At 35.4% G+C, this 25,859-nt stretch overlaps 2 protein-coding genes across 2 annotated transcripts in view; one reads left to right on the top strand and one right to left on the bottom strand.

Moving 5' to 3' along the window:
- Positions 1-19,520, top strand: part of LOC148944114 (ERI1 exoribonuclease 3-like) — a 45,898-nt gene extending 26,378 nt beyond the window's left edge. The window contains exons 3-5 of the mRNA XM_089100363.1: positions 2,898-3,032; positions 12,238-12,435; positions 19,300-19,520. Of these exons, the coding sequence (XP_088956489.1) occupies positions 2,898-3,032; positions 12,238-12,435; positions 19,300-19,479 (513 nt within the window). The 3' untranslated portion in view covers positions 19,480-19,520. The remainder of the gene's footprint in view (positions 1-2,897; positions 3,033-12,237; positions 12,436-19,299) is intronic.
- A 4,907-nt stretch (positions 19,521-24,427) lies between these two features.
- Positions 24,428-25,859, bottom strand: part of LOC148944112 (protein FAM91A1) — a 95,182-nt gene continuing 93,750 nt past the window's right edge. The window contains exon 13 of the mRNA XM_089100259.1: positions 24,428-24,596. Within this exon, the coding sequence (XP_088956385.1) occupies positions 24,483-24,596 (114 nt within the window). The 3' untranslated portion in view covers positions 24,428-24,482. The remainder of the gene's footprint in view (positions 24,597-25,859) is intronic.

Here is a 25,859-nt window from a genome sequence, read left to right as displayed (position 1 = left end):
CACTCCAATTTCAAATCGAATGAGCCCTTTTCGAAGTTTCTACAACTCCTTCGATACGAAGTGCCCTGGTCTAAAGAAAAAAAAATATTACATTGTGCCGACATCTTTCTTTACACAGCGCTATTGCGCTGTTTATGATTTTAAAGCGTGGAAAGAACGCTGGAGATTGCAGCTCGTAAACTGTGACTGAAGATGCGAGTTTTGGTGATAATCAGTTTAGGTTTTGTTCGAGGAATTAGTTGCACCCATGCTCATAGGGTACTCGCGAGTGTACTTCGCCAGGCTGCCGATTAAAATGAGCAGATTCATTTTTGTTCGCTAGACGTATCTAAAGTTTTTGACAGTATTGTCCATAGTCAAGCTCTTTATTCACTTTTTGTAAATGATGTCAGCACTTCTGTTATTTTTGTTCTGAGGTATTGGTATGGCTATGCCTGTTTGCGGTTAAAGTTGAAATGTCCAGGAGAATGTTCGTGTTCGACTCGGAGTATTCCAAGGAGGCGTGTTTTCCCCTTATTTTTTTAAACTTTGTATTGCTAGACTGCTCTCTAAGATAGCTGATACTTGTTTTCTAAGTTTTTCTGATGTATCGTATATTGCTTACGCGGATTATACTTCTATAATTCTTTCGAATTATGAAGAAGATATATCTATTTATAACTCAGAATTAATTTTGTCTAAAATGGTGGATAATATGAGAAAAAGTTTTTTAGATATTGGACTTAATTTAAATGTTGAAAAGTGCGAGTATCTTTGTTTCAACGGTAATGCTACGAATTCTCTTTTGAAATGCAATTATTCTTCTATATGTTCAGTTGATAGCCTACGTTGGCTTAGTGTTACTCTTTGTAATAGTATGTTTTGTTTTCGTCAGTCAGCTGTTTATCTATACTTTAAGTGCTATGTGTGTTTATTTTTCTTTCCTTTTTCTCTTTACTCCACTATGTTTCACATTGTTTGTGCAATGGGTTATAAATAAGTTATTATTATTATTATTACTGTTTTTTGCAGCTGTTTTCTCGTTTACAGCTTTTTATGAATGAAGAAATTCCAGTCCGCTTATCAAACAGTTCATGGTAACGAACTGTAAGTAATGAGCGACTCGGCTCAATAGTAACCGAAACTCTAAAAAACGGAATTTTCATACCAATAGATACATCAATAGAATCATATTTTTATGCTGATTTCAAATATATAAGCTCCAATAAGTTTAGTCTTAGCCATCAACAGTTACGCGTCTGAGAAAATTTGCTTTTTTTTCGAAAAAAGGTGGAAACAACCCCTAAAAGTCATAGAACTTTAATGAAAATATCAATATCAGATTCAACGTATCAAAGACCCCTACGATAGAAGTTTCAAGTTCTTATCTGCAAAAATGTGGAATCTTGTATTTTTTGTCAGAAGAAAGATCAAGGATGCGTGTTTATTTTGTTTATTTTTTTTCCCAGGGGTGATCGTATCGATCCAGTAGTCCTAGAATATCGTGAGAGGGTTCATTCGAACGGAAATTAAATCTTCTAGTGCCCTTTTTAAGTGACCAAAAAAATTGGATGCCAACTTGGCCCCCTCCCACGCTCATTTTTTTCTCGACGTCACCCAAGAAAAATTTTGAGATAAGATTGCAATTTTATTCAGCATAGTCGAAAATCTAATAAATATGTCTTTGAGGATGTCTTAATCCCACACAGTTCTCGGGGGAAGGGATGTAAGTTATTAACTTTGCCCATTGTTTACATATAGTATTGGTTAATTGGATGTATACAGACGTTTTCAGGAGGGATTTTTTCTGGTGGGGGGGTCGGAGGAGGGGGTTAGGGGAGGATCTTTCCATGGGGGATTTTTCCTCGGGAGAAGGGACATTTCTATGAAGGGGGAGTCAGATTTCCCAGCAAAATTTAAAAACACAACCGAAAACCGTGTATTCTGGTGAAAACTTTTCACTTTTAAACAGTTCATGGTAACGAACTGTAAGTAAGGAGCGACCCAGCTCAATAGTAACCAAAACTCTAAAAGCGAGAATTTTGATACCAATAGATACATCAATAGAATCAATATTTTTATGCTGATTTCAAATATATAAGTTTCATTAAGTTGTCTCATCAAAAGTTACGCGCCTGAGAAAATTTACATTATTTTTGAGAAAAAGGGGAAACAACCACTAAAGTTTTTTATTGTTTTAAAAAATCAAGTTGTGTGACAGACTCAAACTTTAGCATAAAGAGCGAGGCGTTGAGGAGGGGACAGCCCCTTTCAAATACGGAATAATTTCTGTTCGTTTTAAGTTTTAATGTCGTTCCTTACTTTCAGTTAAAAAAAAAACTTTTTTCAATTTAATTCGGGAAAGAGGGACCTACGAGCTCTCTCCAAAGGCGTGGTCTTGTCATATCTTTGTAGTCTTCAACGGAAGCATTTACACCTTCCTTTTATATGGAAAGTTTTTTTAGGAAGAGGTGAACATCCATTGCTCTATTTAATGTTTTCCAAAGAAATTGCCAATAACAATGTATATTTTTTGACGCTTATTAACTAGCAATGAAAAACACATTAATTATTAGAATCCCTTTCTTTTGGTTTTGTTGCTATGCTCTTGTAACAATGCATTGTCGCCAGATTGGAGCTTGTATGACAGATTTTGAATCAATTTGACAGCAGGAAGTGGATGGCAAAGGTCAATTACGCATTTTAGGAACAATAAAAATCGTACATCGCTGCAATAATTTTAAAAGGTAGCCTACTCTTAACGAAAACAAAAAAGAAAAGCTGTTCGCAATGTATAACGTTCATATGTCCGATTTCCTGTAAGTGAAAACGTCGTGTTTCCTACCTGAAATAAAGTTGTTAATTTACTTGAAAATATTCTGGGAGAAGTTGAATTGATATATTTTCTTCCATTACAGGAAATAATTGAATTTCCAATGTTGAAGATAGATACAAAGTCTCTCCAAATCACATCCGAGTTTCATCGCTATATTAAGCCAGTTCATCATTGCATTCTCACACCGTTCTGTTCTGAGTTGACAGGCATCACACAGGTAAGGTTTGTTATTTGGTCACGCCGTCACGTTGCGGTCGCTAGTTGGACGTTTTGTTTTGTGTATATTATAAGTTTGACTAAACTCAATTAAAGGTTCTCTATATCCAATTTTTCAAACAACATCGAATGGTGTAGCCCCTATCCTGCCACCCACACAAAAGAATAAATTAACAGAATTCGTTAAGAAAGAAAATTTCTAAAAGGCATATGTTATTTCCATCTTCTTTTTATATTTCTAGATCAGTGTTTGCCAAGTATGGTACGCGTACCCCCAGGGATACCAGATTGGTTTAGCGGGGGTACGGGTTGCACCGAATCTTGGTGAAGATATGCATTTCACCGTGCTTAAATACCATTTGTAGACATTAAGTTGAAAAAGAGGAATAGGATATTGAACGTGAAACGCCACTTTGGATGAAAATTAACAACCAGGGAACCAAATTAAGACGATCTGTTATCTGAGCACAAACATTTTATGCTTCTCATTTTGTTCCAAATAAGTTGTGGTTATAATATTGCTCTTTATTTATGTTCGTCATGAATAATTTTATTTCGCTTTTATTATTATTTTTGTAAGCAATCAAAAAGTAAAAATTAAATATGTTTTAGGCCTAACTGTTACTAAACACATCCATTTATATCGAGGCGTTGCGAACTCTGTTTTATATCGAGGTGTTACGAACATTATACAAAATGGGGTACACGAATGTCAAAAGTTAGGGAAACACTATTCTAGACGGCATAAAAAATATTTTGAAAACTGTTTAACTTTTGCGTTAATGTTTGTATCGAAATATTTAAAAATTGTTTTAGATTCTGTATTGTCATATTCAGGGTTATTACGCAACACAAAAAACTACCAAACCAGTTCTTTCTTTTTTCTTCCTCTGAAAACTTTGCGGTTCCCTCCAACGAGATTCTGGAGTATGGAGTTAATTATTTTTACACAACTCTGCAGAAGTTAGGCCAGCTTTACCTCTCACAGAGACTGTCTTAGCTTTAATCCAGTTAGCCATGGCTCGCAAGTCTGTCATCTAGGGGGAGGGGGAATAAATCAACTTGGTGAAATATCAAACTAAAAACGTTAGTTCTCTTAACAAAAGAAACTAAGAAAAATAATCCACTCCATACTACTGTCCTGGTAAGGAATGCTAATATTTTTCATTTCTTAACAAAACTCAGACCATACATCTATTTTGGTAAGACGGGATCCGGAAGAGTACGTAATTTCCCGTACTGAGGATAAGCATGATTCTCGGTGAACTTCAAACTAAACATCCGTCATGCTTGAGAGTCGAGTTAATAATGTATACGACATATCATGCATATAGGTGAAGTGTATCCTTCTCCCGTATGTGGTAATTTCTGTTTGTTGTCAGGTCTTATTTATTTATTGGTAATGATTTTATCGGTAGTAAATTCGAATTATTAAATTGCTTTATTTCTTTTCGTAAGTAGGGAATCAGGTATTACTCCGGACCCTCCATAATTTATTCATGGATTATTGATTGACAGGTCAATTCCTCTCTCAAGGGCAATGTATTGATCCAAAACGGGGGACTCAATTTCTGAAAAATTAATTTACATAATCGGCGGGGAATTCTATCATGAGGGGGTTTCATTTTAAATATAACTTCTCAGGTCTTTAGGTCTGAGAGATAAATTAATATTCTATTTTTAAATATGGCTTCTCAGGTCTTTAGGCCTGAGAGATAAATTAATATTCTATCGAAGCCATAATAGTGTAAGTAGGAACACCTTAGATATTTTTCAGAAATTCATACGATATCAAGACAGATTGAATATATTTTACGCGGGAAATGGTTTCCTGGGAATTTCAAATGTGACAGCGCAGGGATGCCGAAACAGAGGAACACGCAGAAATTACTTTTAGGGGATTATTTGGGCGAAACAGTTTGAGACATTTTAGGGATTTTTTGGGCGAAACAGTTTGAGACATTTTAGAAGATGATTTGGGTGAAACTCCATGGTCGTTATAATACACAAGTTCCATTTGAACAGTGTTGTAAGGTACCCTACCCAAACCCCAAAGGGCGATGATAGGGGAGTGATATTAGACGCAAATTTAAGACATATTAAGAGCTTTTAAGGAAATATCCCTTTTTTATTAAGATAAATTTATGGATATTTCACCGCAAAAGTATTTCAATTTTCCTGATTAGAAAAAAAGCAGGGCTTTCACCCTCTCATGAAATTTTCGGGGATTTCTGACATGTAAAAACATCACATACTACTACTACTACTAGCAACTCACTACAACATAAGGACACCAGAGGCCACTTCAACTACGTATTTTTAAGAAAATATCTGAAAATGTCTAAGATATAGCGCAAATAGATTGAAAAAATATAATAATACTACTAGTACTAACAATTTGCTATACTACTAAACCATCTTAAGTCAACAAAAGTACGTTTCATCGAGAAAATATTAGAAAATTTATGATTATAGTTTGAATAACATGCAAAACATGAAATACTACTACTACTACTACTAGCAACTCACTGCAACTTAAGGACACCAGAGGCCAATTCAACTACGTTTTATCAAGTAAATATCTGAAAATGTTTAAGATATAGTACAAATGGTGTGCAAAAAAACCATGAAAATAGAACTACTACTAGCAACTTGCTGCAACATAAAGCCACCTCAGATCAATACAGATACGTTTTATCATGAAAAATATCTGAAAATGTTTAAGATATAGTACAAATGCTTTGCAAAAACATGATAATACTACTAGTACTAACAACCTGCTGTACTACTAAGCCATCTGAGGTCAACAAAAGTACGTTTCATCGAGAAAATATTAGAAAATTTATAGATTATAGTATGAATGACATGCAAAAACACGAAATACTACTACTACTACTAACGACTTGCTACAACATAGCCACCTGAGGTCAATACAGATACGTTTTATCATGAAAAATATCTGAAAATGTTTAAGATATAGTAAGAAAGGATTGCAAAAACATGATAATACTACTAGTACTAACAACTTGCTGTACTACTAAACCATCTGAGGTCAACAAAAGTATGTTTCACCGAGAAAATATAAGAAAATTTATAGATTATAGTATGAATGACATGCAAATACATGAAATACTACTACTACTACTACTAGCAACTCACTGCAACTTAAGGACACAAGAGGCCAATACAACTACGTTTTATCAAGAAAATATCTGAAAATTTTTAAGATATAGTACAAATTGTTTGCAAAATCATGATAATACTACTAGTGCTAATAACTTGCTCTACTAATAAACCATCTGAATTCAACAAAAGTACGTTTCATCGAGAAAATATAAGAAAATTTATAGGTTATAGTATGAATGACATGCAAAAACGTGAAATACTACTACTACTAGCAACTCACTGCAACATAAGGACACCAGAGGTCAATACAACTACGTTTTATCAAGAAAATAACTGAAAATGTTGATATAGTGCAAATGGTTTGCAAAAAAATATGAAAATAGAACTACTACTAGCGACTTGCTACAACGTAAAGACACCTGAGATCAATACAGACACGTTTTATCTTGAAAAATATTAGAAAATTTATAGATTATAGTATGAATGACATGCAAAAACATGATAATACTACTAGTGCTAATAACTTAGTGTACTACTTAACAATCTGAGGTTAACAAAAGTACGTTTTATCAAGAAAATATAAGAAAATTCGAAGATTATAGTATGAATGACATGTAAAAACACGAAATACTAGGACTACTACTAGCAACTCACTACAACATAAAGTCACCTGAGGTCAATACAGATACATTTTATCATGACAAATATCTGAAAATATTTAAGATATAGTACAAATGGTTTGCAAAAACATGAAAATACTACTAGTACTAACAACTTGCTGTACTACTAAACCATCTGAGGTCAACAAAAGTACGTTTAATCGAGAAAATATAAGAAAATCTATAGATTATAGTAGGAATGACATGCAAAAACGTGAAATACTAATACTACTACTAGCAACTCACTGCAACATAAGGACACAAGAGGCCAATACAACTAGATTCTTTTAAGAAAATATCTGCAAATGTTTAAGATATAGTACAAATGGTTTGCCAAAACATGAAAATACTACTAGTACTAACAATTTGCTGTATTACTAAACCATCTGAGGTCAACAAAAGTACGTTTCTTCGAGAAAATATTAGAAAATTAATAGGTTATACTATGAATGACATGCAAAAATATGAAATACTACTACTACTAGCAACTCACTGCAAAATAAAGCCACCTGAGATCAATACAGATACGTTTTATCATAAAAAATATCTGAAAATATTTAAGATATAGTACAAACGGTTTGCAAAAACATGAAAATACTACTAGTACTAACAACTTGCTGTACTACTAAACCATCTGAGGTCAACAAAAGTACGTTTCATCGAGAAAATATAAGAAAATCTATAGATTATAGTAGGAATGACATGCAAAAACGTGAAATACTAATACTACTACTAGCAACTCACTGCAACATAAGGACACAAGAGATCAATACAACTAGATTTTATTAAGAAAATATCTGAAAATGTTTAAGATATAGTACAAATAGTTTGCAAAAACATGAAAATACTACTAGTACTAACAACTTGCTGTACTAATAAACCATCTGAGTTCAACAAAAGTACGTTTCATCGAGAAAATATTAGAAAATTTATAGGTTATAGTATGAATGACATGCAAATTCATCTGAAAACGTTTTATCAAGAAAATATATGAAAATGTTTAAGATATAGTGCAAATGGTTTGCAAAAAAACATGAAAATAGAACTACTACTAGCAACTTGCTGCAACATAAAGCCACCTGAGGTCAATACAGATACGTTTTATCATGAAAATATCTGAAAATGTTTAAGATATAGTACAAATGGTTTGCAAAAACATGATAATACTACTAGCACTAACAACCTGCAGTACTACTAAACCATCTGAGGTCAATAAAAGTACGTTTCATCTAGAAAGTTTATAGATTATAGTATGAATGACATGCAAAAACATGAAATACTACTTCTATTACTAGCAACTCGCTATAACTTAAGGACAAAAGAGGCCAATACAACTACGTTTTATCAAGAAAATATCTGAAAAAGTTTCAGATATAGTAAGAAAGGCTTGCAAAAAACATGAAAATAGAACTAGTACTAGCATTTTGCTGCAACACAAAGCCACCTGAGGTCAAACAGATACGTTTTATCATGAAAATATCTGTAAATATTGAAGGTATAGTAATTCAAACTTTAGTGTAAAGAGCTAGGTGTCGAGGAGGCAGACAATTGATATTGATGACAATACTAAACTAACATAACCACAAAATTCCACATTATTGCACAGAAATACCAAAACCATAGGTTAGGTTAGACTACATAGGCGGGCGTATTTAGGCTAACCTAACCTAGTTGTATTGGCCTCTTGTATCCTTATGTTGCAGTGACTTGCTAGTAGTAGTAGTAGTATTTCATGTTTTTACATGTCATTCATACTATAACCTATAAATTTTATAATATTTTCTGGATGAAACGTACTTTTGTTGACTTTAGATGGTTTAGTAGTACAGTAGGATATTAACACTAGCAGTCTTTTTATAGTTTTGCAATCCATTTGTACTATAACCTATAAACTTTTTAATATTTTCATAAGAATACGTATCTGTATTGATCTCAGGTGACTTTATGTTGTAGCAAGTTGCTAGTAGTAGCAGTACTTCATGTTCTTGCAAACCATTTGTACTATATCTTAAACATTTTCAGATATTTTCTAGATAAAACGTAGTTGAATTGGCCTCTGGTGTCCTTAAGTTGCAGTGAGTTGCTAGTAGTGGTAGTAGTATTTCATGTATTTGCATGTCATTCATACTATAACCTATAAATTTTCCAATGTTTTCTCGATTAAACGTACTTTTGTTGACCTCAGATGGTTTAGTAGTATAGCAAGTTGTTAGTACTAGTAGTATTGTCATGTTTTGCAAACCATTTGTACTATATCTTAAACATTTTCAGATGTTTTTCATGATAAAACGTATCTGTATTGATCTCAGGTGGCTTTATTTTGCAGTGAGTTGCTAGTAGTAGTAGTATTTCATATTTTTGCATGTCATTCATACTATAACCTATAAATTTTCTAATATTTTCTCGATGAAACGTACTTTTGTTGACGTCAGATGGTTTAGTAGTAAAGCAAGTTGTTAGTACTAGTAGTATTATCATGTTTTTGCATGTCATTCATACTATAATCTATAAATTTTCTAATATTTTCATGATAAAACGTATCTGTATTGATCTCAGGTGGCTTTATGTTGTAGTAAGTTGTTAGTAGTAGTTCTATTTTCATGTCTTTGCAAACTATTTGTACTATATCTTAAACATTTTCAGATAGTTTCTAGATAAAACGTAGTTGAATTGGCCTCTGGTGTCCTTAAGTTGCAGTGAGTTGCTAGTAGTAGTAGTAGTATTTCATGTATTTGCATGTCATTCATACTATAATCTATAAATTGTCTTATATTTTCCCGGCGAAACATACTTTTGTTGAATTCAGATGGTTTATTAGCACAGCAAGTTCTTAGTACTAGTAGTATTTTCATGACTTTGCAATCTATTTTTACTATATCTTAGACATTTTCAGATATTTTCTTGATAATACTTAGTTGAAGTGGCCTCTGGTGTCCTTATGTTGCAGTGAGTTGCTAGTAGTAGTAGTAGTATTTCATGTTTTTGCATGTCAGAAATCCCCGAAAATTTCCTGAGAGGGTGAAAGCCCTGCTTTTTTTCTAATCAGGAAAATTGAAATACTTTTGCGGTGAAATATCCATAAATTTATCTTAATAAAAAAATGGGTATTTCCTTAAAAGCTCTTAATATGTCTTAAATTTGCATCTAATATCACTCCCTCTCCATCTTAACCCTCAGGGTTGCATGCTAGGACCCCCGATTTTCTATAATACACGGGTCTTTTTACTGATATTTACTGATATTTTACTGATATTTTTAGTGAAAAAATGTGCCCTGGGGGGCTGGGTCAGAGCTCAGATAAAGCATTCAGGGGACTGGGCACTTCCTCAAAGTCAAGGCAGCGACCAAGCCGGTATCATCACTTCAACTTGTAAAATGGGTTTAAGAGGGATATTAAGAAAAGACCTTGTTTTGAAATAATATATAAAAGCCTTTTGAAAAGTATTGTTTGGTGTTGGGGTATTCAAAAAGCCATAAAGTAAAGTTGTGGGTGAAAAGGATGGGTACTTCAACTTGTAAAATGGGTATAAGAGGGATATTAAGAAAAGAAATTGTTCTGAAATAGTATAATAATGCCTTTGAAAAGTATTGCTTGGTTTTGGGGTATGTAAAAAGCCGTAAGGTAAAGTTGTGTGTGAAAGGATGGGTACTTCAACTTGTAAATTGGATTAGGAGGGACATTACATAATGAACTTGTTCTAAAATAATAAAAAAAGCTTTTTGAAAAGTATTGTTTGGTGTGTTCAAAAAGCTTTAAAGTAAAGTTGTGGGTGAAAAGGATGAGTACTTCAACTTGTAAAATGGGTTTTAGAGGGACATTGCGTAAAGAACTTGTTCTGAAAAGATATAATAAAGTCTTTTTAAATGTGGGGGCCCCTCTGTGTCTCAAGTGCGCAAAAAAGAACTTGTTCTGAAAAGATATAATAAAGCCTTTTTAAATGTTGGGACCCTTCTGTGTCTCAAGTGCGCAAAAAAAGTATTAAAAAATGGGGGGGCGGGGGGGGGCCCTTTGGGGGGGATGGGGGATCTTTGGGGATTCGGGGGAGGGAGGACCTTTGGGGGGTCCAGGGGGAGGGGCCCTTTGGGGGCCCGGGGGAGGGGGCCTTTGGGGGCCCGGGGGGGGGGGCCTTTGTGGGCCTGGGGGAAGGGGGCTCTTTGGGGGCCCAGGGGTAGGAGGGCCCTCTGGTGTTTGGGTAGGGGACCTTACAACACTGTTCAAATGGAACTTGTGTATTATAACGACCATAGAGTTTCACCCAAATTATCTTCTAAAATGTCTCAAACTGTTTCGCCCAAAAAATCCCTAAAATGTCTCAAACTGTTTCGCCCAAATAATCCCCTAAAAGTAATTTCTGTATGCTTCTTTTTTTTGACTTCCCTGCGCTGTCACATTTGAAATTCCCAGGAAACCATTTCCTGCGTAAAATATATTCAATCTGTTTTGATCTTGTATGAACTCCTGAAAAATATATCTAAGGTGTTCCTACTTACACTATTATGGCTTCGATAGAATATTAATTTTATCTCTCAGACCTAAAGACCTGAGAAGCCATATTTAAAAATAAAATATTAATTTATCTCTCAGACCTAAAGACCTGAGAAGCCATATTGAAAATGAAATCCCCTCATGATAGAATTCCACGCCGATTATGTAAATCAATTTCTCAGAAATTGAGTCACCCTTCGTGGATGTATACATTGCCCTTGAAAGAGGCATTGACCTGTCAATCAATAATCCATGAATAAATCATGTAAGGTCCGGAATAATACTTGATTCCATACTTTCGTATTTGATTTGGTATAGCTCTTTACTTTTGTCTGTTCGTGCTCAGATTTTTTACTGAAGAAGATATCTTGATCATGGATATGCAACAACTCACAACGGGTGTATGACAAAGGAGGTTGTCTTCGGGTCTATACACCCCCTGAAACTCGATATTTTTTCGATTCGCACGCAATTTCTTATATCTTTACCAATAATAATTATAACCTATTGTAACCTATCCCTATAAACCTAGATTAACCTTTCCATGATTTTTATTATAAATTGGGTAGTTTTGGAAAAAAACCTACACGTATTTTTTTTAATTGGGTCCTTTCAAGACTATTTTCTTTTTCTTTCATCTCGGAAAAGTTTTCGGTGCTTTACAAAGAAATTTTCTAAAAGTGAGCATTTTTCTATAAGGGAAACTAAGAAAAATAGTTCACTCACTGATAGTGTCCCAAATTTTCCACATTTGGAACATTTGGTGGGATATCCCCCTAATCTCTGGCCTACACTTTTCGACACATAGAGAGGTTGGACAAAATGGATGATCAATGATTGCCAGCGTCTTGGCCTAAGGTAGTTTTACAAGATTTTTTCGAAGTAGTCCTGCCTCTGCTTGGCATACCGCTGTATATTAGACTTTTTTTTTCTAGGACATAGTTGATAAAGGAGACACATTTCCTAAAGTATTTATGTCAGCAAAAGAATGGATTGAGAAAGAAACAAGAGAAAATAGTTATGCAGTAGTTACATTTGGTGACTGGGACCTTAATTTAATGCTTCCGGAGCAATGTCATCTTATTGGTGAAGAAGTACCAGCTTATTTTAAAAGATGGATAAACGTAAAAAAGGTAATTTTTCATCTATATTTACTTTAAAGCGCATTGAATTTATATTTCTTCTTTTTATAGCATGTTCTGCGGTACCCTGGACCGTATACAGGGGAGAGGGTATACTGTTTGCCCCGACCTCCCCCCCCCTCTAAAAAAAAACCAAATTGGCCGACTCGCGAAAAAGTACCAAAACGTATATATTCCATACATTTTCTGGAATTTATTAATGCATATAAATTTTCTTAACGCGTTTGTAAAGTTTTATTTTGTAACCCCTCCCCACCGAACCCAAATATCGCCCCCCCCCCCTCGAAAAAAAAATCCTTGATATGGCCTTGGTAGCAGAAGGAAATTAACCGACTGAAATGCCAAGTTTCCTTTTATATGTGATTAATTAAGAAAACTTTTTCCACAAAATAAGTTTTTCAAAGAAAAGTAAAGAACTACATTAAACAAAAAATGAGCAAAAATAAAATCAAATAATCTACCACGCGTGAAACTGCCTCAAATACGCATCGATAAGTAAATGAAACCCAAAACGAACAGAAATTATAATAAATAACCGAGTCAAACTCAAAACGAGCAGAAATTAACATAAGTTGGACGCAAAACCACTATGCCTTCCCAAGGCCAGAACAAAATTTGCACTTTACTGAAAAAATATAAATGGTTTTACTTTTATAACTCTAATAAATCTAATAATATTAACATTTTGATTACTAAATATCAGTATATGTATATTAAACTGACAATGCACATTCATTTGTACTTTTTCAGTAAAGCGCAAATTTTGTTCTTTTCAGGTAAAAAGAAAATAATACTTTAAATCTTTTCGTTTTTCAAGACTTTATAGTTTGGTCTGCTATTTGTATGCTGGAGAACAATTTTCAGCAATTTTTAACAACATATACCCTTTTAAAAATCAGGACACAAGTAGTAGTGTTTAATTTAGTTTCATAACTCCTCTAGTTGACCTGAAATAGAAAACTTGATACCATTCGCAAAAAAATCTGTTTACTTTCTTTGATAGCTTGGATGCACTTACAATATTTTGATTTGGTTAAATTTTAAGAACAGAAGTAGCCCCGAAAGTTTGAACATAATACCCTCAGTCGTTCTTGCGATACTGCTGAGATGCCTTATTGGGAATTAGCATTATCACAGTGCATTTTGATTTAATCTTAATGCAACATTTAGTTTTTAAACAATAATGGGCGAATGGGAGGGTGGGCGTGGGAGGGTGGGAGTGGAAAGGAGATTAGTTGCCCTCCAATAACTTTCGACTATTAAAAAGAGCATCAGCCCTTTCCATTTTCAATCGAATGAGCCCCTTTCGAAGTTCCCACGACAACTCCTTCGATACGAAGTGCCCTGTTCTAAACAACAACAACAACAACAAAAATATCACTAATCACTTTCGACTATTAAAAAGAGTACTAACTCTTTGAATTTTAAATCAAATGAGCCCTTTTTCAAGTTTCTATGACAAAGATTTCATTAAAAACCTTATATACCCCCAGGGCATAACTTATAACCCTTGCCCTGAGGGTTGTGGGGGAGTGTCCTCCTCAAAACATATTTTCTGTCTGGAAATCAACTACGCTGAACAAAATGGCTATCTCAAAATTTTGATTGGATGTAGTTGGGGGAACGATGGCCGTGGGGGGGGGGGAAGTTGCCCTCCAATCACTTTCGACTATTAAAAAGGGCACTAGCCGTTTGAATTTCCAATCGAATGAGCCTATTTTGAAGTTTCTACGACAACGCCTTCTATAAAAACCATATAGGACCCCAGGGCATACCTTAAAACCCTTGCCCTGAGGGTTGCCGGGGAGTGTCCTCCTCAAAAACATATTTCCTATCTGGAAATCAACTAGCCTACGCTGAACAAAATGGCTATCTCAAAATTTTGATTGGATGTGTTTGGGGGAATGAAGGGCGTGGGGGGGGTGCTATTTAACCTCCATTCACTTGCGACTAATAAAAAGAGCACTAGCCCTTTGAATTTCCAATCAAATGAGCCTGTTTTGAATTTTCTACGACAACGCCTTCTATAAAAACCTTATATGCCTCCCAGGGCATAACTTAAAACCCTTGTCCCGAGGGTTGTGGGGGAGTGTCCTCCTCAAAAACATTTTCTATCTGGAACGCTTTCTATAAAAACCTTATATGCCCCCAGGGCATAACTTAAAACCCTTGCCCTGAGGGTTGTGGGGGAGTGTCCTCGTCAAAAACATTTTTTCTATCTGGAAATCAACTACGCTGAACAAAATGGATATCTAAAAATTTTGATTGGATGTTTGGGGGAATGATGGGCGTGGAGGGGGGCTAGTTGCCCTCCAATCACTTTCTACTATAAAAAAGGGCACTAGCCCTTTGAATTTCCAATCGAATGAAGCCCTTTAAAGTTTCTGCGACAACGCCTTCTATAAAAACCTTATATGCCCCCAGAGCATAACATAAAACCCTTGCCCTTAGGGCTGTGGGGGAGTGTCCTCCTCAAAAACATATTTTCTATCTAGAAATCAACTACGCTGAACAAAATGGCCATCTCAAAATTGTGTTTGGGGGAATGGTGGGCCTGGGGTGCTAGTTGCCCTCCAATCACTTTCGACTATTAAAAAGGGTACTAGCCCTTCGAATTTCCAATCGAATGAGCCTGTCTTGAAGTTTCTTTTACAACACCTTCTATTAAAACCTTATATGCCCCCAGGGTATAACTTAAAACCCTTGCCCTGAGGGTTGTGGGGGAGTATCCTCCTCAAAAACATATTTTCTATCTGGAAATCAACTACGCTGAACAAAATGGCTATCTCAAAACTTAGTTTGGATGTGTTTGGGGGAATGATGGGCTTGGGGGGGGGCTAGTTGCCCTCCAATCACTTTCGACTATTAAAAAGGGCACTAGTCACTCCAATTTTCAACCGAATAAGCCCTTTTCTAAGTTTCTACGACAACTCCTTCGATACGAAGTGCCCGGGTGTGGAGAAAAAAAAACACATTGTGCCCACATCGTTCTTTACTTAGGCAGCGCTAGCTCGCTGTCTATGAAAATGTCAAAACTTCCAATCACTTTCGACTATTAAAAGGGGCGCTAGGCCTTTTGATTTTCAATCGAATGAGCCCTTTTTGAAACGACAACGCTTTCTACAAACACCTTATATGCCCCCAGGGCATAAATTACAATCCTTACCCTAAGGGCTGTTAGGGTGGTTGTCATCCTCTAAGACCTAATTTCCAGAACTTTCAACTACATTAAACAAAATGGCTATCTCAAAATTTTTACTGGATGTGTTTGGGGAAATGCTGGTTGTGAGAGGGGCGGTAGTCGCTCTCCAATCACTTTCTACTATTAAAAATGGCCCTAGCCCTTTCAATTTCCAATCAAAAGAGCCCTTTTAAAGTTTCTACGACAAAACTTTCAATAAAAATCTCACATGCCCCCAGGGCATAGCTTACAACCCTTGCCCAGAGTGCTGGGGGAAGGGTGTCATTCTCAAAGACCTAATTTTCAGAACTTTCTACTACGTTGAACAAAATGGCTATCTGAAAATTTTGATTGGATGTGTATGGAGGTATGGTTGGCGTGAAAGGGGGGTTAGTTACCCTCCAATCACTTTTAACTACTAAAAAGGGCACTAGCCCTTTCAATTTCCAATTGAATGAGCCCCTTTTGAAGTTTTACGACAAATCTATCTATAAAACCTTATATGCCCCCAGGGCATAACTTACAACCTTTACCCTTGGGGCTCTGGGGGGTTTGTTATCCTTTATCCTTATCTGGGGGGCTTGTTATCCCTTTTTGAAATTTCTACAACAACTTTCTATATAAACTTTATATGCCCCCAGGGCATAACTTACAACCCTTGCACTGAGGGCTCTGAGGGGGTTATCATCCTAAAATACCTAATTTCAAGAACTTTCAAGTACGTTGAACAAAATGGATATCTCAAAATTTTGATTGGATGTGTTTGGGAAAATGGTGGGCACGAGTCGCTCTCCAATCACTTTCAACTATTAAAAAAGGCACTAGCCCTTTCAATTTCCAATTCAATGAGCCCTTTTGAAGTTTCTGCGACAACACTTTCTATAAAAACTTATATGCCCCCAGGGCATAACTTACAACCCTCGCCCTGAGGGCTGTGGGGAGGGGGTGTCAACCTTAAAGACTTAATTTCCAAAATTTTCAACGACGTTGAATAAAATGGCTATCTAAAAATTTTGACTGGATGTGTTTGGAGAAAAGGTGGGTGTGAGAGGGGTTTAAGTTGCCCTCAAATCACTTTCGACTATTAAAAAGGACACTAGCCCTTTGAATTTCCAATCGACTGATCCCTTTTTCAAGTTTCTATGACAAAGATTTCAAAACAAAACTTATATGCCCCCAGGGCATAAATTATAACCCTTGCCCAGAAGACTGTGGGGGGAGTGTCCTGCTCAAAGGTATAATTTCCTGAACTTTGAACTGCGTGGAACAAAATGGCTATCTTAAAATCTTTATTGGATGTGTTTGGAGAAATGGTGGGCGTGGAAGGGGTTTTAGTTGCTTTCCAATCACTTTCGACAATTAAAAAGGGCACTAGCCATTTCAATTTCCAATCGAATGAGCCCTGTTTGAAGTTTATACGACAACTAATTCTGTAAAAACCTTATATACCCCCTGGGCATAAGTTACAACCCTTGCCCTGAGGGCTGTGGGGGGTGGTTGTCATCTTCAAAGACCTAATTTCCAAAACTTAAAACTATGTTGAATGAAATGGCTATCCCAAAGTTTTGATTAGATGTGTTTGGGGAAAAGGTGGGCGTGAGAGGGGGGTTAGTTGCCCTCCAATCACTTTCGACTATTAAAAAGGGCACTAGTCCTTTGAATTTCCAATTGAATGAGCCTTTTTTGAAGTTTCTACGACAACTCCTTCGATACGAAGTGCCCTGGTATGGAAAAAAAAAAATAATACATTGTGCCAACATAGGCAGCGCGATCGGGCTGCCTATGATTTTTACAACAACTGTCTATATAAACCTTATATGCCCCCAGGGCATAACTTACAACCCTTGCACTGAGGGCTCTGAGGGGGTTATCCTAAAAGACCTAATTTCCAGAACTTTCACTACGTTGAACAAAACAGATATCTCAAAATTTTGATTGGATATGTTTGGAAAAATAAGGTTGTTAGTCGCTATCCAATTACTTTCAACTATTAAAAAAGGCACTAGCCCTTTCAATTTCCAATTGAATGAGCCCTTTTGAAGTTTCTACGACAACGCTTTCAATAAAAACTTTATATGCCCCCCAGGACACAACTTATAACCCTTGCCCTGAGGGCTGTGGGGGGAGGGGTTGTCATCCTTACATACCTAATTTCCAAAACTTTCAACTACGTTGAACAAAACGGCTATCTAAAAATTTTGATTGGATGTGTTTGGGGGAAAGGTGGGCGTGAGAGGGGGGTTAGTTACCCCCAAATCACTTTCGACTGTTAAAAAGGGCACTAGCCCTTTGAATTCTGAATCGAATGAACCCTATTTCAAGTTTCTACGACAAAAATTTCAATGAAAACCTTATATGCCCCCAGGGCATAACTTATAACCCTTGCCCTAAGGACTGTGGGGGGGGGGTCCTGCTCAAGGTTAAATTTCCAGAACTTTGAACGTCGTGGGACAAATGAGCTATCTCAAAATTTTTATTGGATGTGTTTGGAGAGATGGTGGGCGTGGAAGGGGTGTTAGTTGCCTTCCAATCACTTCCGACTATTAAAAAGGGGCACTGGCCATTTCAATTTCCAATGGAATGAGCCCTTTTTGAAGTTTCTACGACAACGCGTTCTTTAAAAACCTTATATGCCCCCAGGATATCACTTACAACCCTTGCCCTGAAGGCTTTGGGGGAGTGTCCTCCTCAAAAACATAATTTCGATCTGGAAATCAACTACGCTGAACAAAATGGCTATCTCAAAATTTTGATTAGATGTGTTTGGGGGAATGATGGGCGTGGGGGGGGGGGGCTAGTGGCCCTCCAATCACTTTCGACTATTAAAAAGGGCACTAGCCCCTCCAATTTCCAATCTAATGAGCCCTTTTCGAAGTTTCTACGACAACTCCTTCGATACGAAGTGCTCGGGTATGGAAACAAAAATAGTAAATAATACATTGTGCTAACATCGTTCTTTACTTAGGCAGCGCTATTGCGCTGCCTATGATATTTTAGAGTGTAAAATGAAAGTGTATTTTAATTTTACAATGATTCTTAGGCTATGTGAAAAAGAAAACAAACAGATACCGTAAAAAAAAAAAAAAAATTGTTTCTTATATTCGCTTCCTTTGATTACCTTTTTCATCTATATAAAGTACAATTTTATTTATTCCAATTTGATTATAGTTCGAACCTATTTTAGGCTTCAGAATACTCAAGATGTTCAAGCACTCACACTTGAGATGTAAGGCATCTCATATTTCCCATGCTGTAAGCTCTTTCCTTTGGACTCTAGAAAATCATTTTGCTCTCTTTCTTCAAGCACAGAATCTTAAGTTTCCCTTCCTAAAAAAAAAAAAAAAAAAAAAAAAAAAAAAAAAAAAACAAACTGAGTTTCAACTGGATTCGCCCGCCATGAGACTAAACAAGGCATACTAACGAAACCATGAATAAATTTGTCATCTTTTCATGAAACCCACGGATTGTATGCTTATCTCAACAATGAGATATACTTGCTTGCCTTTAGGTTTCAGGCATAAAAAAAAACATACTCCCTTGTCCGAAAACCACCTGACCCTGATTGTAAAAGAACTTTGGAGAGACTATTGTGCAGCATCATGTGGTTGTTTTCAGATTAGTGACACCTTGGTGTCATAAACACTGGGTTTCATATGAAATCAATTTTTTTTTAGGTGTTTGCTGAACGAACTGGGGTTTTCCCAAGAAATTTGAAAGAATTGCTGTCGCGCTTGTCCCTTAGACACATTGGGCAACACCATTCTGGCTACGATGACTGTGTGAATATAGCAAATATAACACGTGAATTGTGTAGAAGAGGTTTTGTGCTAAATTACACAACGACAAAAATTTAATATTGTTTTCTAAAAAAATTTATTTAATAATAAAAATTTAATATAAAAATTCTATTGCCATTGTTTTTCGAGTTTTAACCAATTTTTTTCAATAGATAGTAAACTGTCAAGAAAATACAGAGCTTTTTTTTGTTTCGGAAAAAAAAATTGATGAACTAATAACCCCTTTCAGCAACCTTTTCATCTGTGTCTCTACAAACTAAAATTGCGAAATTTTGTTTTTTTGTTTTCTGTCAGGGTTCTCAGAGGGGCATATTGAATTCAATGGTACAATTATCATCAAGATCTCACCCCTTTTGGGGATATTATATCACTAAATGTTCCTACGCTGCTACCTTTTTGATACATAAGTTTAAAATTAATGAATTTAACATATAAAATCAACTTACAAGAAGACTTTTCTATGCGCATATTGTTTAACAAAACGTTTACTTTCAGACTTGTGCTTTTTCTTCTATACAGCCAAAGGTTCCCTTGGGTGTTTGCTGCAGGCAAAACCGGTTTGCAGGTCATCAATCACCATTGATTCTTATATGCCTATTGGCTACTTGCATCTTTATCTATTGTATTGCAATTTTTCTATATTTTTTTTTCAATGATTATCTGGTAATATATTTAGGTAATGAATCTATGGTCAGGGGTGTCCCGAGGCTCATTTTATTGGGGGGGGGGGGCGATCTTCGTAAAATTTACCCAATTGCTAACCGAATTTTCGGCAGAAATCAATAATTTTGCTAAAACTCAGCCAAATTTTCTCAGGCGCGTAACTTTTGATGGGTAAAATTGAACTTGATGAAACTTATATATTTGAAATCAGCATTAAAATCAGATTCTTTTTATGCATCTATTTGTATCGAAATACCGTTTTCTAGAGTTTCGGTTACCATTGAGCCGGGTCCCAATAACCAATGTTAACATTGGGTAAAATTCATAACTTTCACCCTCCTCCTGGGGGCTTCGGGGGATTAAGTCATCCTAAAAGACATAGTTATCATATTTTCGACCATTCTGAACAAAATGGCTATCTCAAAATTTCGATCGTGTGACTTTGGGAAAAAAATGAGCGTGGGAGGGGGCCTAGTTGCCCTCTATTTTTTTGGTCACTTAAAAAGGGTACTAGAACTTTTAATTTCTGTTCGAATGAGCACTCCCGCAATATTATCCACTGGGTCGATACGATCACCCCTGGGGAAAAAAACAAAACAAAACAAAAAATAAACACGAATCCTTGATCTTTCTTCTGACAAAAAAACAAATAAAATTCCACATTTTTACAGATATGAGCTCGAAATCTCTGCAGTGGGGTTTTCTGAAACGATGAATATGGTGATATGATTTTCATCAAGGTTCTATAGCTTTTAAGGGGTCTTTCCGGCTTTTTTCGTAAATGAGCCACATTTTATGAGGTGCTTAACTGTTGATAGGTAATATTAAATTTGATGAAACTTATATATTTGAAATCAGAATTAAAATCTGATTCTTTCGATGTATCTATTGGTATTAAAATTCCGTTTTTTTAGAGTTTTGGTTACCATTGAGCCGGGTCGCTCCTTACTTACAGTTCGTTACCACGAACTGTTTGATACAGACATTTTCAGGAAGAATTTTTTCTGGTGGGGGGGGGCTGGAGGAGGGGGTTACTCGGGAGAATCTTTCCGTGGAGGATGTTTCTTTGGGGTAAGCGACATTTCTATGAAGGGGCGCCGGATTTTCAAGCATTATTTAAAAAAGGATCAGAAATTAAATTTAAAAAAAAAGTTTTTCAACTGAAAGTAAGAAGCAACATTAGAACTTAAAACGAACAGAAACTATTACGTATATGTGGGGTTCTCCCCCAATTCAAAACCTCGCTCTTTACGCTACAGTTTTTTTTAGTGCTTTCAAAAGAGGTTTGTGAATTAAAATTTTTTTTAACTTTTAAAGTAAAGAGCGTGGTATTGACTAAGGGAAGAACTCCCTCATATACGTAATAAACAAAACAGTAAAAAAAAACAAGCGATACGGCTCAATAGTAATCGAAACTTTTAAAAACGGAATTTTGATGTCAATAAATGTATCAAAAGAATGGGCTTATAATGCTGATTCTAATATATAAATTTTATTAAGTTTAGTATTACTCATCAAAGGCTACGAGCCTGAGAAAATTTATCTTATTTTTTAAAGAGGGGGGAAACATCCCCTACAAGTGAAAGAATTTTAATGAAAATCAGACTGTCAGATTCAGCGTATCAGAAAACCCTATTACATAGGTTTCAAGCTCTTATCTGCAAAAATCTGCAACTTTGTATTTTTTGCCAGAAGAAAAATATACGAATATAGAAGTTCGTTACGTAAGTTAATTTGTAAATTACTCAGAACCAAATTTAGAGACAGCCATTTTAGCAAAAGAAAAGTAAAATTTTTATGAAAATTTTGTTTACTTATTCAATGACGGTGAGCCAAAATAAAAGCTGCATTAACTAAAAAACGATCAGAAATTAAATAAAAAAAACAAGTTTTTTAATCTGAAAGTAAGGAGCGACATTAAAACTTAAAACAAACAGAAATTATTCGGTGTATGAAAGGGGCTGTCCCCTCCTCAACGCCTCGCTGTTTACGCTAAAGTTTGACTTTCTCACAACTCTTGTTTTTTTTTGAACAATGAAAACCTTATTCCTTATATGAAAGGGGCTGTCGCCTCCTCAGCACCTCGCTGTTTACGCTAAAGTTTATTATTGTTTGAAAAATAGAGTTGGGAGAAAGTCAAACTTTAGCGTAAAGAGTGAGGCGTTGAGGAGGTGACAGTCCCTTTCATATAAGGAATAATTTCTGTTCGTTTTAAGTTTTAATGTCGCTCCTTACTTTCAGTTTAAAAAACTTGTTTTTTTATTTAATTTGTCATAGAACCACTGGAGGTGTAATTACTAGGAGCAGACTAGGAGGTGTATAATTATAGATCCATTTAAGACATCAACAGAAATGAACGGGAATGAAACTACAAATGCATGTCTCCCTAATCACCATCTCAACAGTTATATCTATTATACCACCTGGAAAATTAATTTTTCTCTACTAAACCTGTCTAAATTTTCTTAATAAGCTTTTCATTAGTTTGAATATTTCAACCATATACAATGGGTAATTATTTTGAATGCACAGACAGTTAATAGTAGAGACCTAATTGTAATTGCAAATTTATAGCTTACCTTTAATCCTGGAAAATAGGCTACTGCCCAATCTTGAAGAAAGGATCTTAAAATTGAAGTATCTCAATCATGAACAGATTCAGTCACTGACATGTGTTGTAAAAAAGAATAATCACATTTAAATAGACTTGGCTATAAGATTGTAGTCAGCCAATCCCAACTATTTGCATCAGGACCAAGATTAAGAACCTGCTGTCCTTGTTTAGGGAAGATACATTTTATTCAAATCATTTGTCAAGATCACGCACTGTCCAAGTACTGGGATTTTTTATTCTAAATCCTCATTCATGTAGTAGATAAGATCTGGCTGTTCAGCCACTTTCACACATTACCTCTCCCATCACTCATAGTCGTCACACTGACCTCTGCAGTACGTTCTACCTTCTCCCTAATGGCCCTCATAGATGAATTTCACAAAGTTGTCAACTGCAACCCAAATCAAGACTAAGTTCACATTCCTTTTCACTATCTTGCCCAAGAGAACTGTCTGAGCTGCAATCAACTGTCACTGTCTGAACCTTTTCAGTTTCATTTTCACCCTCAGTGCTGTGTCCTCTCCAAATCTCTTCACAGCCTCCTTCTTTGTTTTTCTTGCTTTGGTTGCTTCATTTTTTCCTTTTCACCTCTTCTTTGCCTTCCTTGTAGCAAAGGTAGCTTCAATATTAGCTTTCACTGATGTATCAGTGAGCACTTTTGTTTTGCTCTCCTTTCTTCCTTGAAGCATTTTGTTTTCATGGTGGTGCTGGGATGTCGTTGCACTTTTTCAGGTGTGACTATCCTATTTCACAGTGGCTGCAAAATCACAGGGCTTACTGAAAGCACTGGGTGAGAGGATGGCAGTGCAGTTAGGGATGGGGCTGGTGTTAGAACCTGAGCTTGGCAATTTTCCACCATCTTCATGGGCTAAAAAACATTTGGTTGGTCTGTATTTAAGAGCCCAGATCTTCATTATCAAAACCATCTAGACTGAAAGCGGAAATACCTTCCAAATCCTTTCTGGATGTTAGATAGTATGAAAGCTAAGGGGCAAGATTTTCCTACCAACCCAGCTGTGGTGTAAATGGTGACGGTTCTTCTCGATGGTGACGGTTGCTCGATGAAAAAAAATACAACTAATTTCGATAATTGACTTTGTTAGGAATACAAAGCTGTTAGATATTTCAACTATTATGCAAGGGTTCTGAAATGCCACAGCCATTTCGTTTCTACCAGGTTCCTACTTCTCTTGATGAATAACGAAGAAGACCAGCGTCCAGCTAGCGACTCGCGAAGTTTCTAACTCGTGAATAGGCCGAAATAGATGTATAAAGCTGGGATTTGAGAAAGACTGATCAAAACAAAAATGTTTGTGATCAACAATGATCGTGCCAGTGGCGCGCCACCGCTGCTACTTTTTGCCCCCACCGCCGCCGACCTTCCCTTATTGGCACGGAGCCGGGTCTAGTTGTATAAGAGAAATCTAAAAAAAAAAAAAAAAATAGGGGGGGGGGGCTGGCGCCCCCACCTCTGCCCCCCTTCCCTTATGGGCGCCTATGTATATATATATATATATATATATATATATATATATATATATATATATATATATATGTGTGTGTATATATATGTATATATATATATATATATATATATATATATATATATATATATATATATATATATATATATATATATATATATATATATATATATATATATATATATATGTACTATAAGATTAAATAATAGTCAGAACAATAAGTATAAAGGAATGAAAATGAAAATAAGTGTCAAAGAATAATTCTATGATATTTAAACAATGTTATAAAACTAGTTGGCTTATTCACAATATGATTCCTTCATCTCGCCATCAAAGAAAGAAATGATTCGTGTTGGTGGTGTTGGCTGTGATGATAACTTATTTTCTATTCTATTAACTTCCGGATTTGCACTCTGAAAAGAAAACACATAATCCAATGGTGAGTCTAGTTTCTACAATAGGCAAACTCGGTGAAGTTAGTATCTCACGTTGTTTTATATACTTCGGGAAAAAAATTAGGGGTTTCACAGCCTATGGGATTTATAAATATTTCAACAGGTTCCCGCAATTTCTCAAAGGAGTAAGTTTTTAAATAATATAAACAATATATAATAACATATACAAATAACAATATATAAATAACCATATATATAAATAACAATATGGAATATACAAAGATCACATAAAATAACTAATGCCTCGTCATCCAATTACCAAACTGTTTCGAATTTCAATCCTCCACCCATACATCTACCAAAATATTTGGGCGTATAATCCAAAATTTAAACAACTGAACTGGGTGAAATGTCACAAAATTTAGTAATGTCACTTTGAGTTGTCTATGTTTTATCTTGAAAATGTGTTGTATTTTTTGTAATAAAAAAGGACGTGTTCTTCAGCACCTCAGTTAATTGATCCGCTATAGCCGGTTCACCCTCACAACTTTAAATTGCAAAGAACTTGAAACATTTTGTTGAAATCAGTTATGATAAACTTGAAACTGTTTTTTCTTCTTTTGTGAACGATTTAATGATAAGCTTGGAACCGTTTTTTAAACTTTAAACTGCCATACGAAAATTTTTTTTTACTGAAAACCATTTTAAACCAAAGCCTATAGCAAATTTTATAGGTCCTACAATAAAAAAAAACGTCTTTTCAGTTTCTCAATTAAAAAGATTCAATACAGCCATTTAAAATCATGGAACTGTTTGGAACTGTTTTTTTTTTCTTTAACCGAAAACCATCATACAAAAAAAAAAGGAATTTTACTTAAAACCTTCTTACTTCAAACTCTACAATAAAACAAACACATTTTTCAATGACTCAGTTAAAATGATTCAGCATAGTTTAATAGTCGTTTAACCTATATGCTCGAAACCAAAAACGAACTTTACTTGACACAAAGCTAAAAAACAACAATTTTTGCTTTAAAAGCTAGCTATTTAGACCCAGGGTAATACATAAGTTCATTGTCTTATTGAACCCATTTACAAACGTACACCCTCATACGCAACTCGTACGCCCTTTTCATGCTTTCTACAGAGATAATGAATGCATCAATTGCTTTTATTTTTTCAAAATTTCACTTATAGATGGGGTATATTTAGAATCAGAATCATTCAAATCAAAACAACTTTCGTAGTATGATAATAAATAACAAACTGAATGACACTGTC

The sequence above is a fragment of the Artemia sp. Qi Xiang Cuo genome, chromosome 14 (assembly GCF_049724085.1).
Source record: "Artemia sp. Qi Xiang Cuo chromosome 14, ASM4972408v1, whole genome shotgun sequence".
In the NCBI taxonomy this organism is placed as follows: Eukaryota; Metazoa; Arthropoda; class Branchiopoda; order Anostraca; family Artemiidae; genus Artemia; species Artemia sp. Qi Xiang Cuo.
The sequence above is the reverse complement of the archived record's forward strand: the minus strand, read 5'-3'. Positions and strand labels throughout refer to the sequence as shown.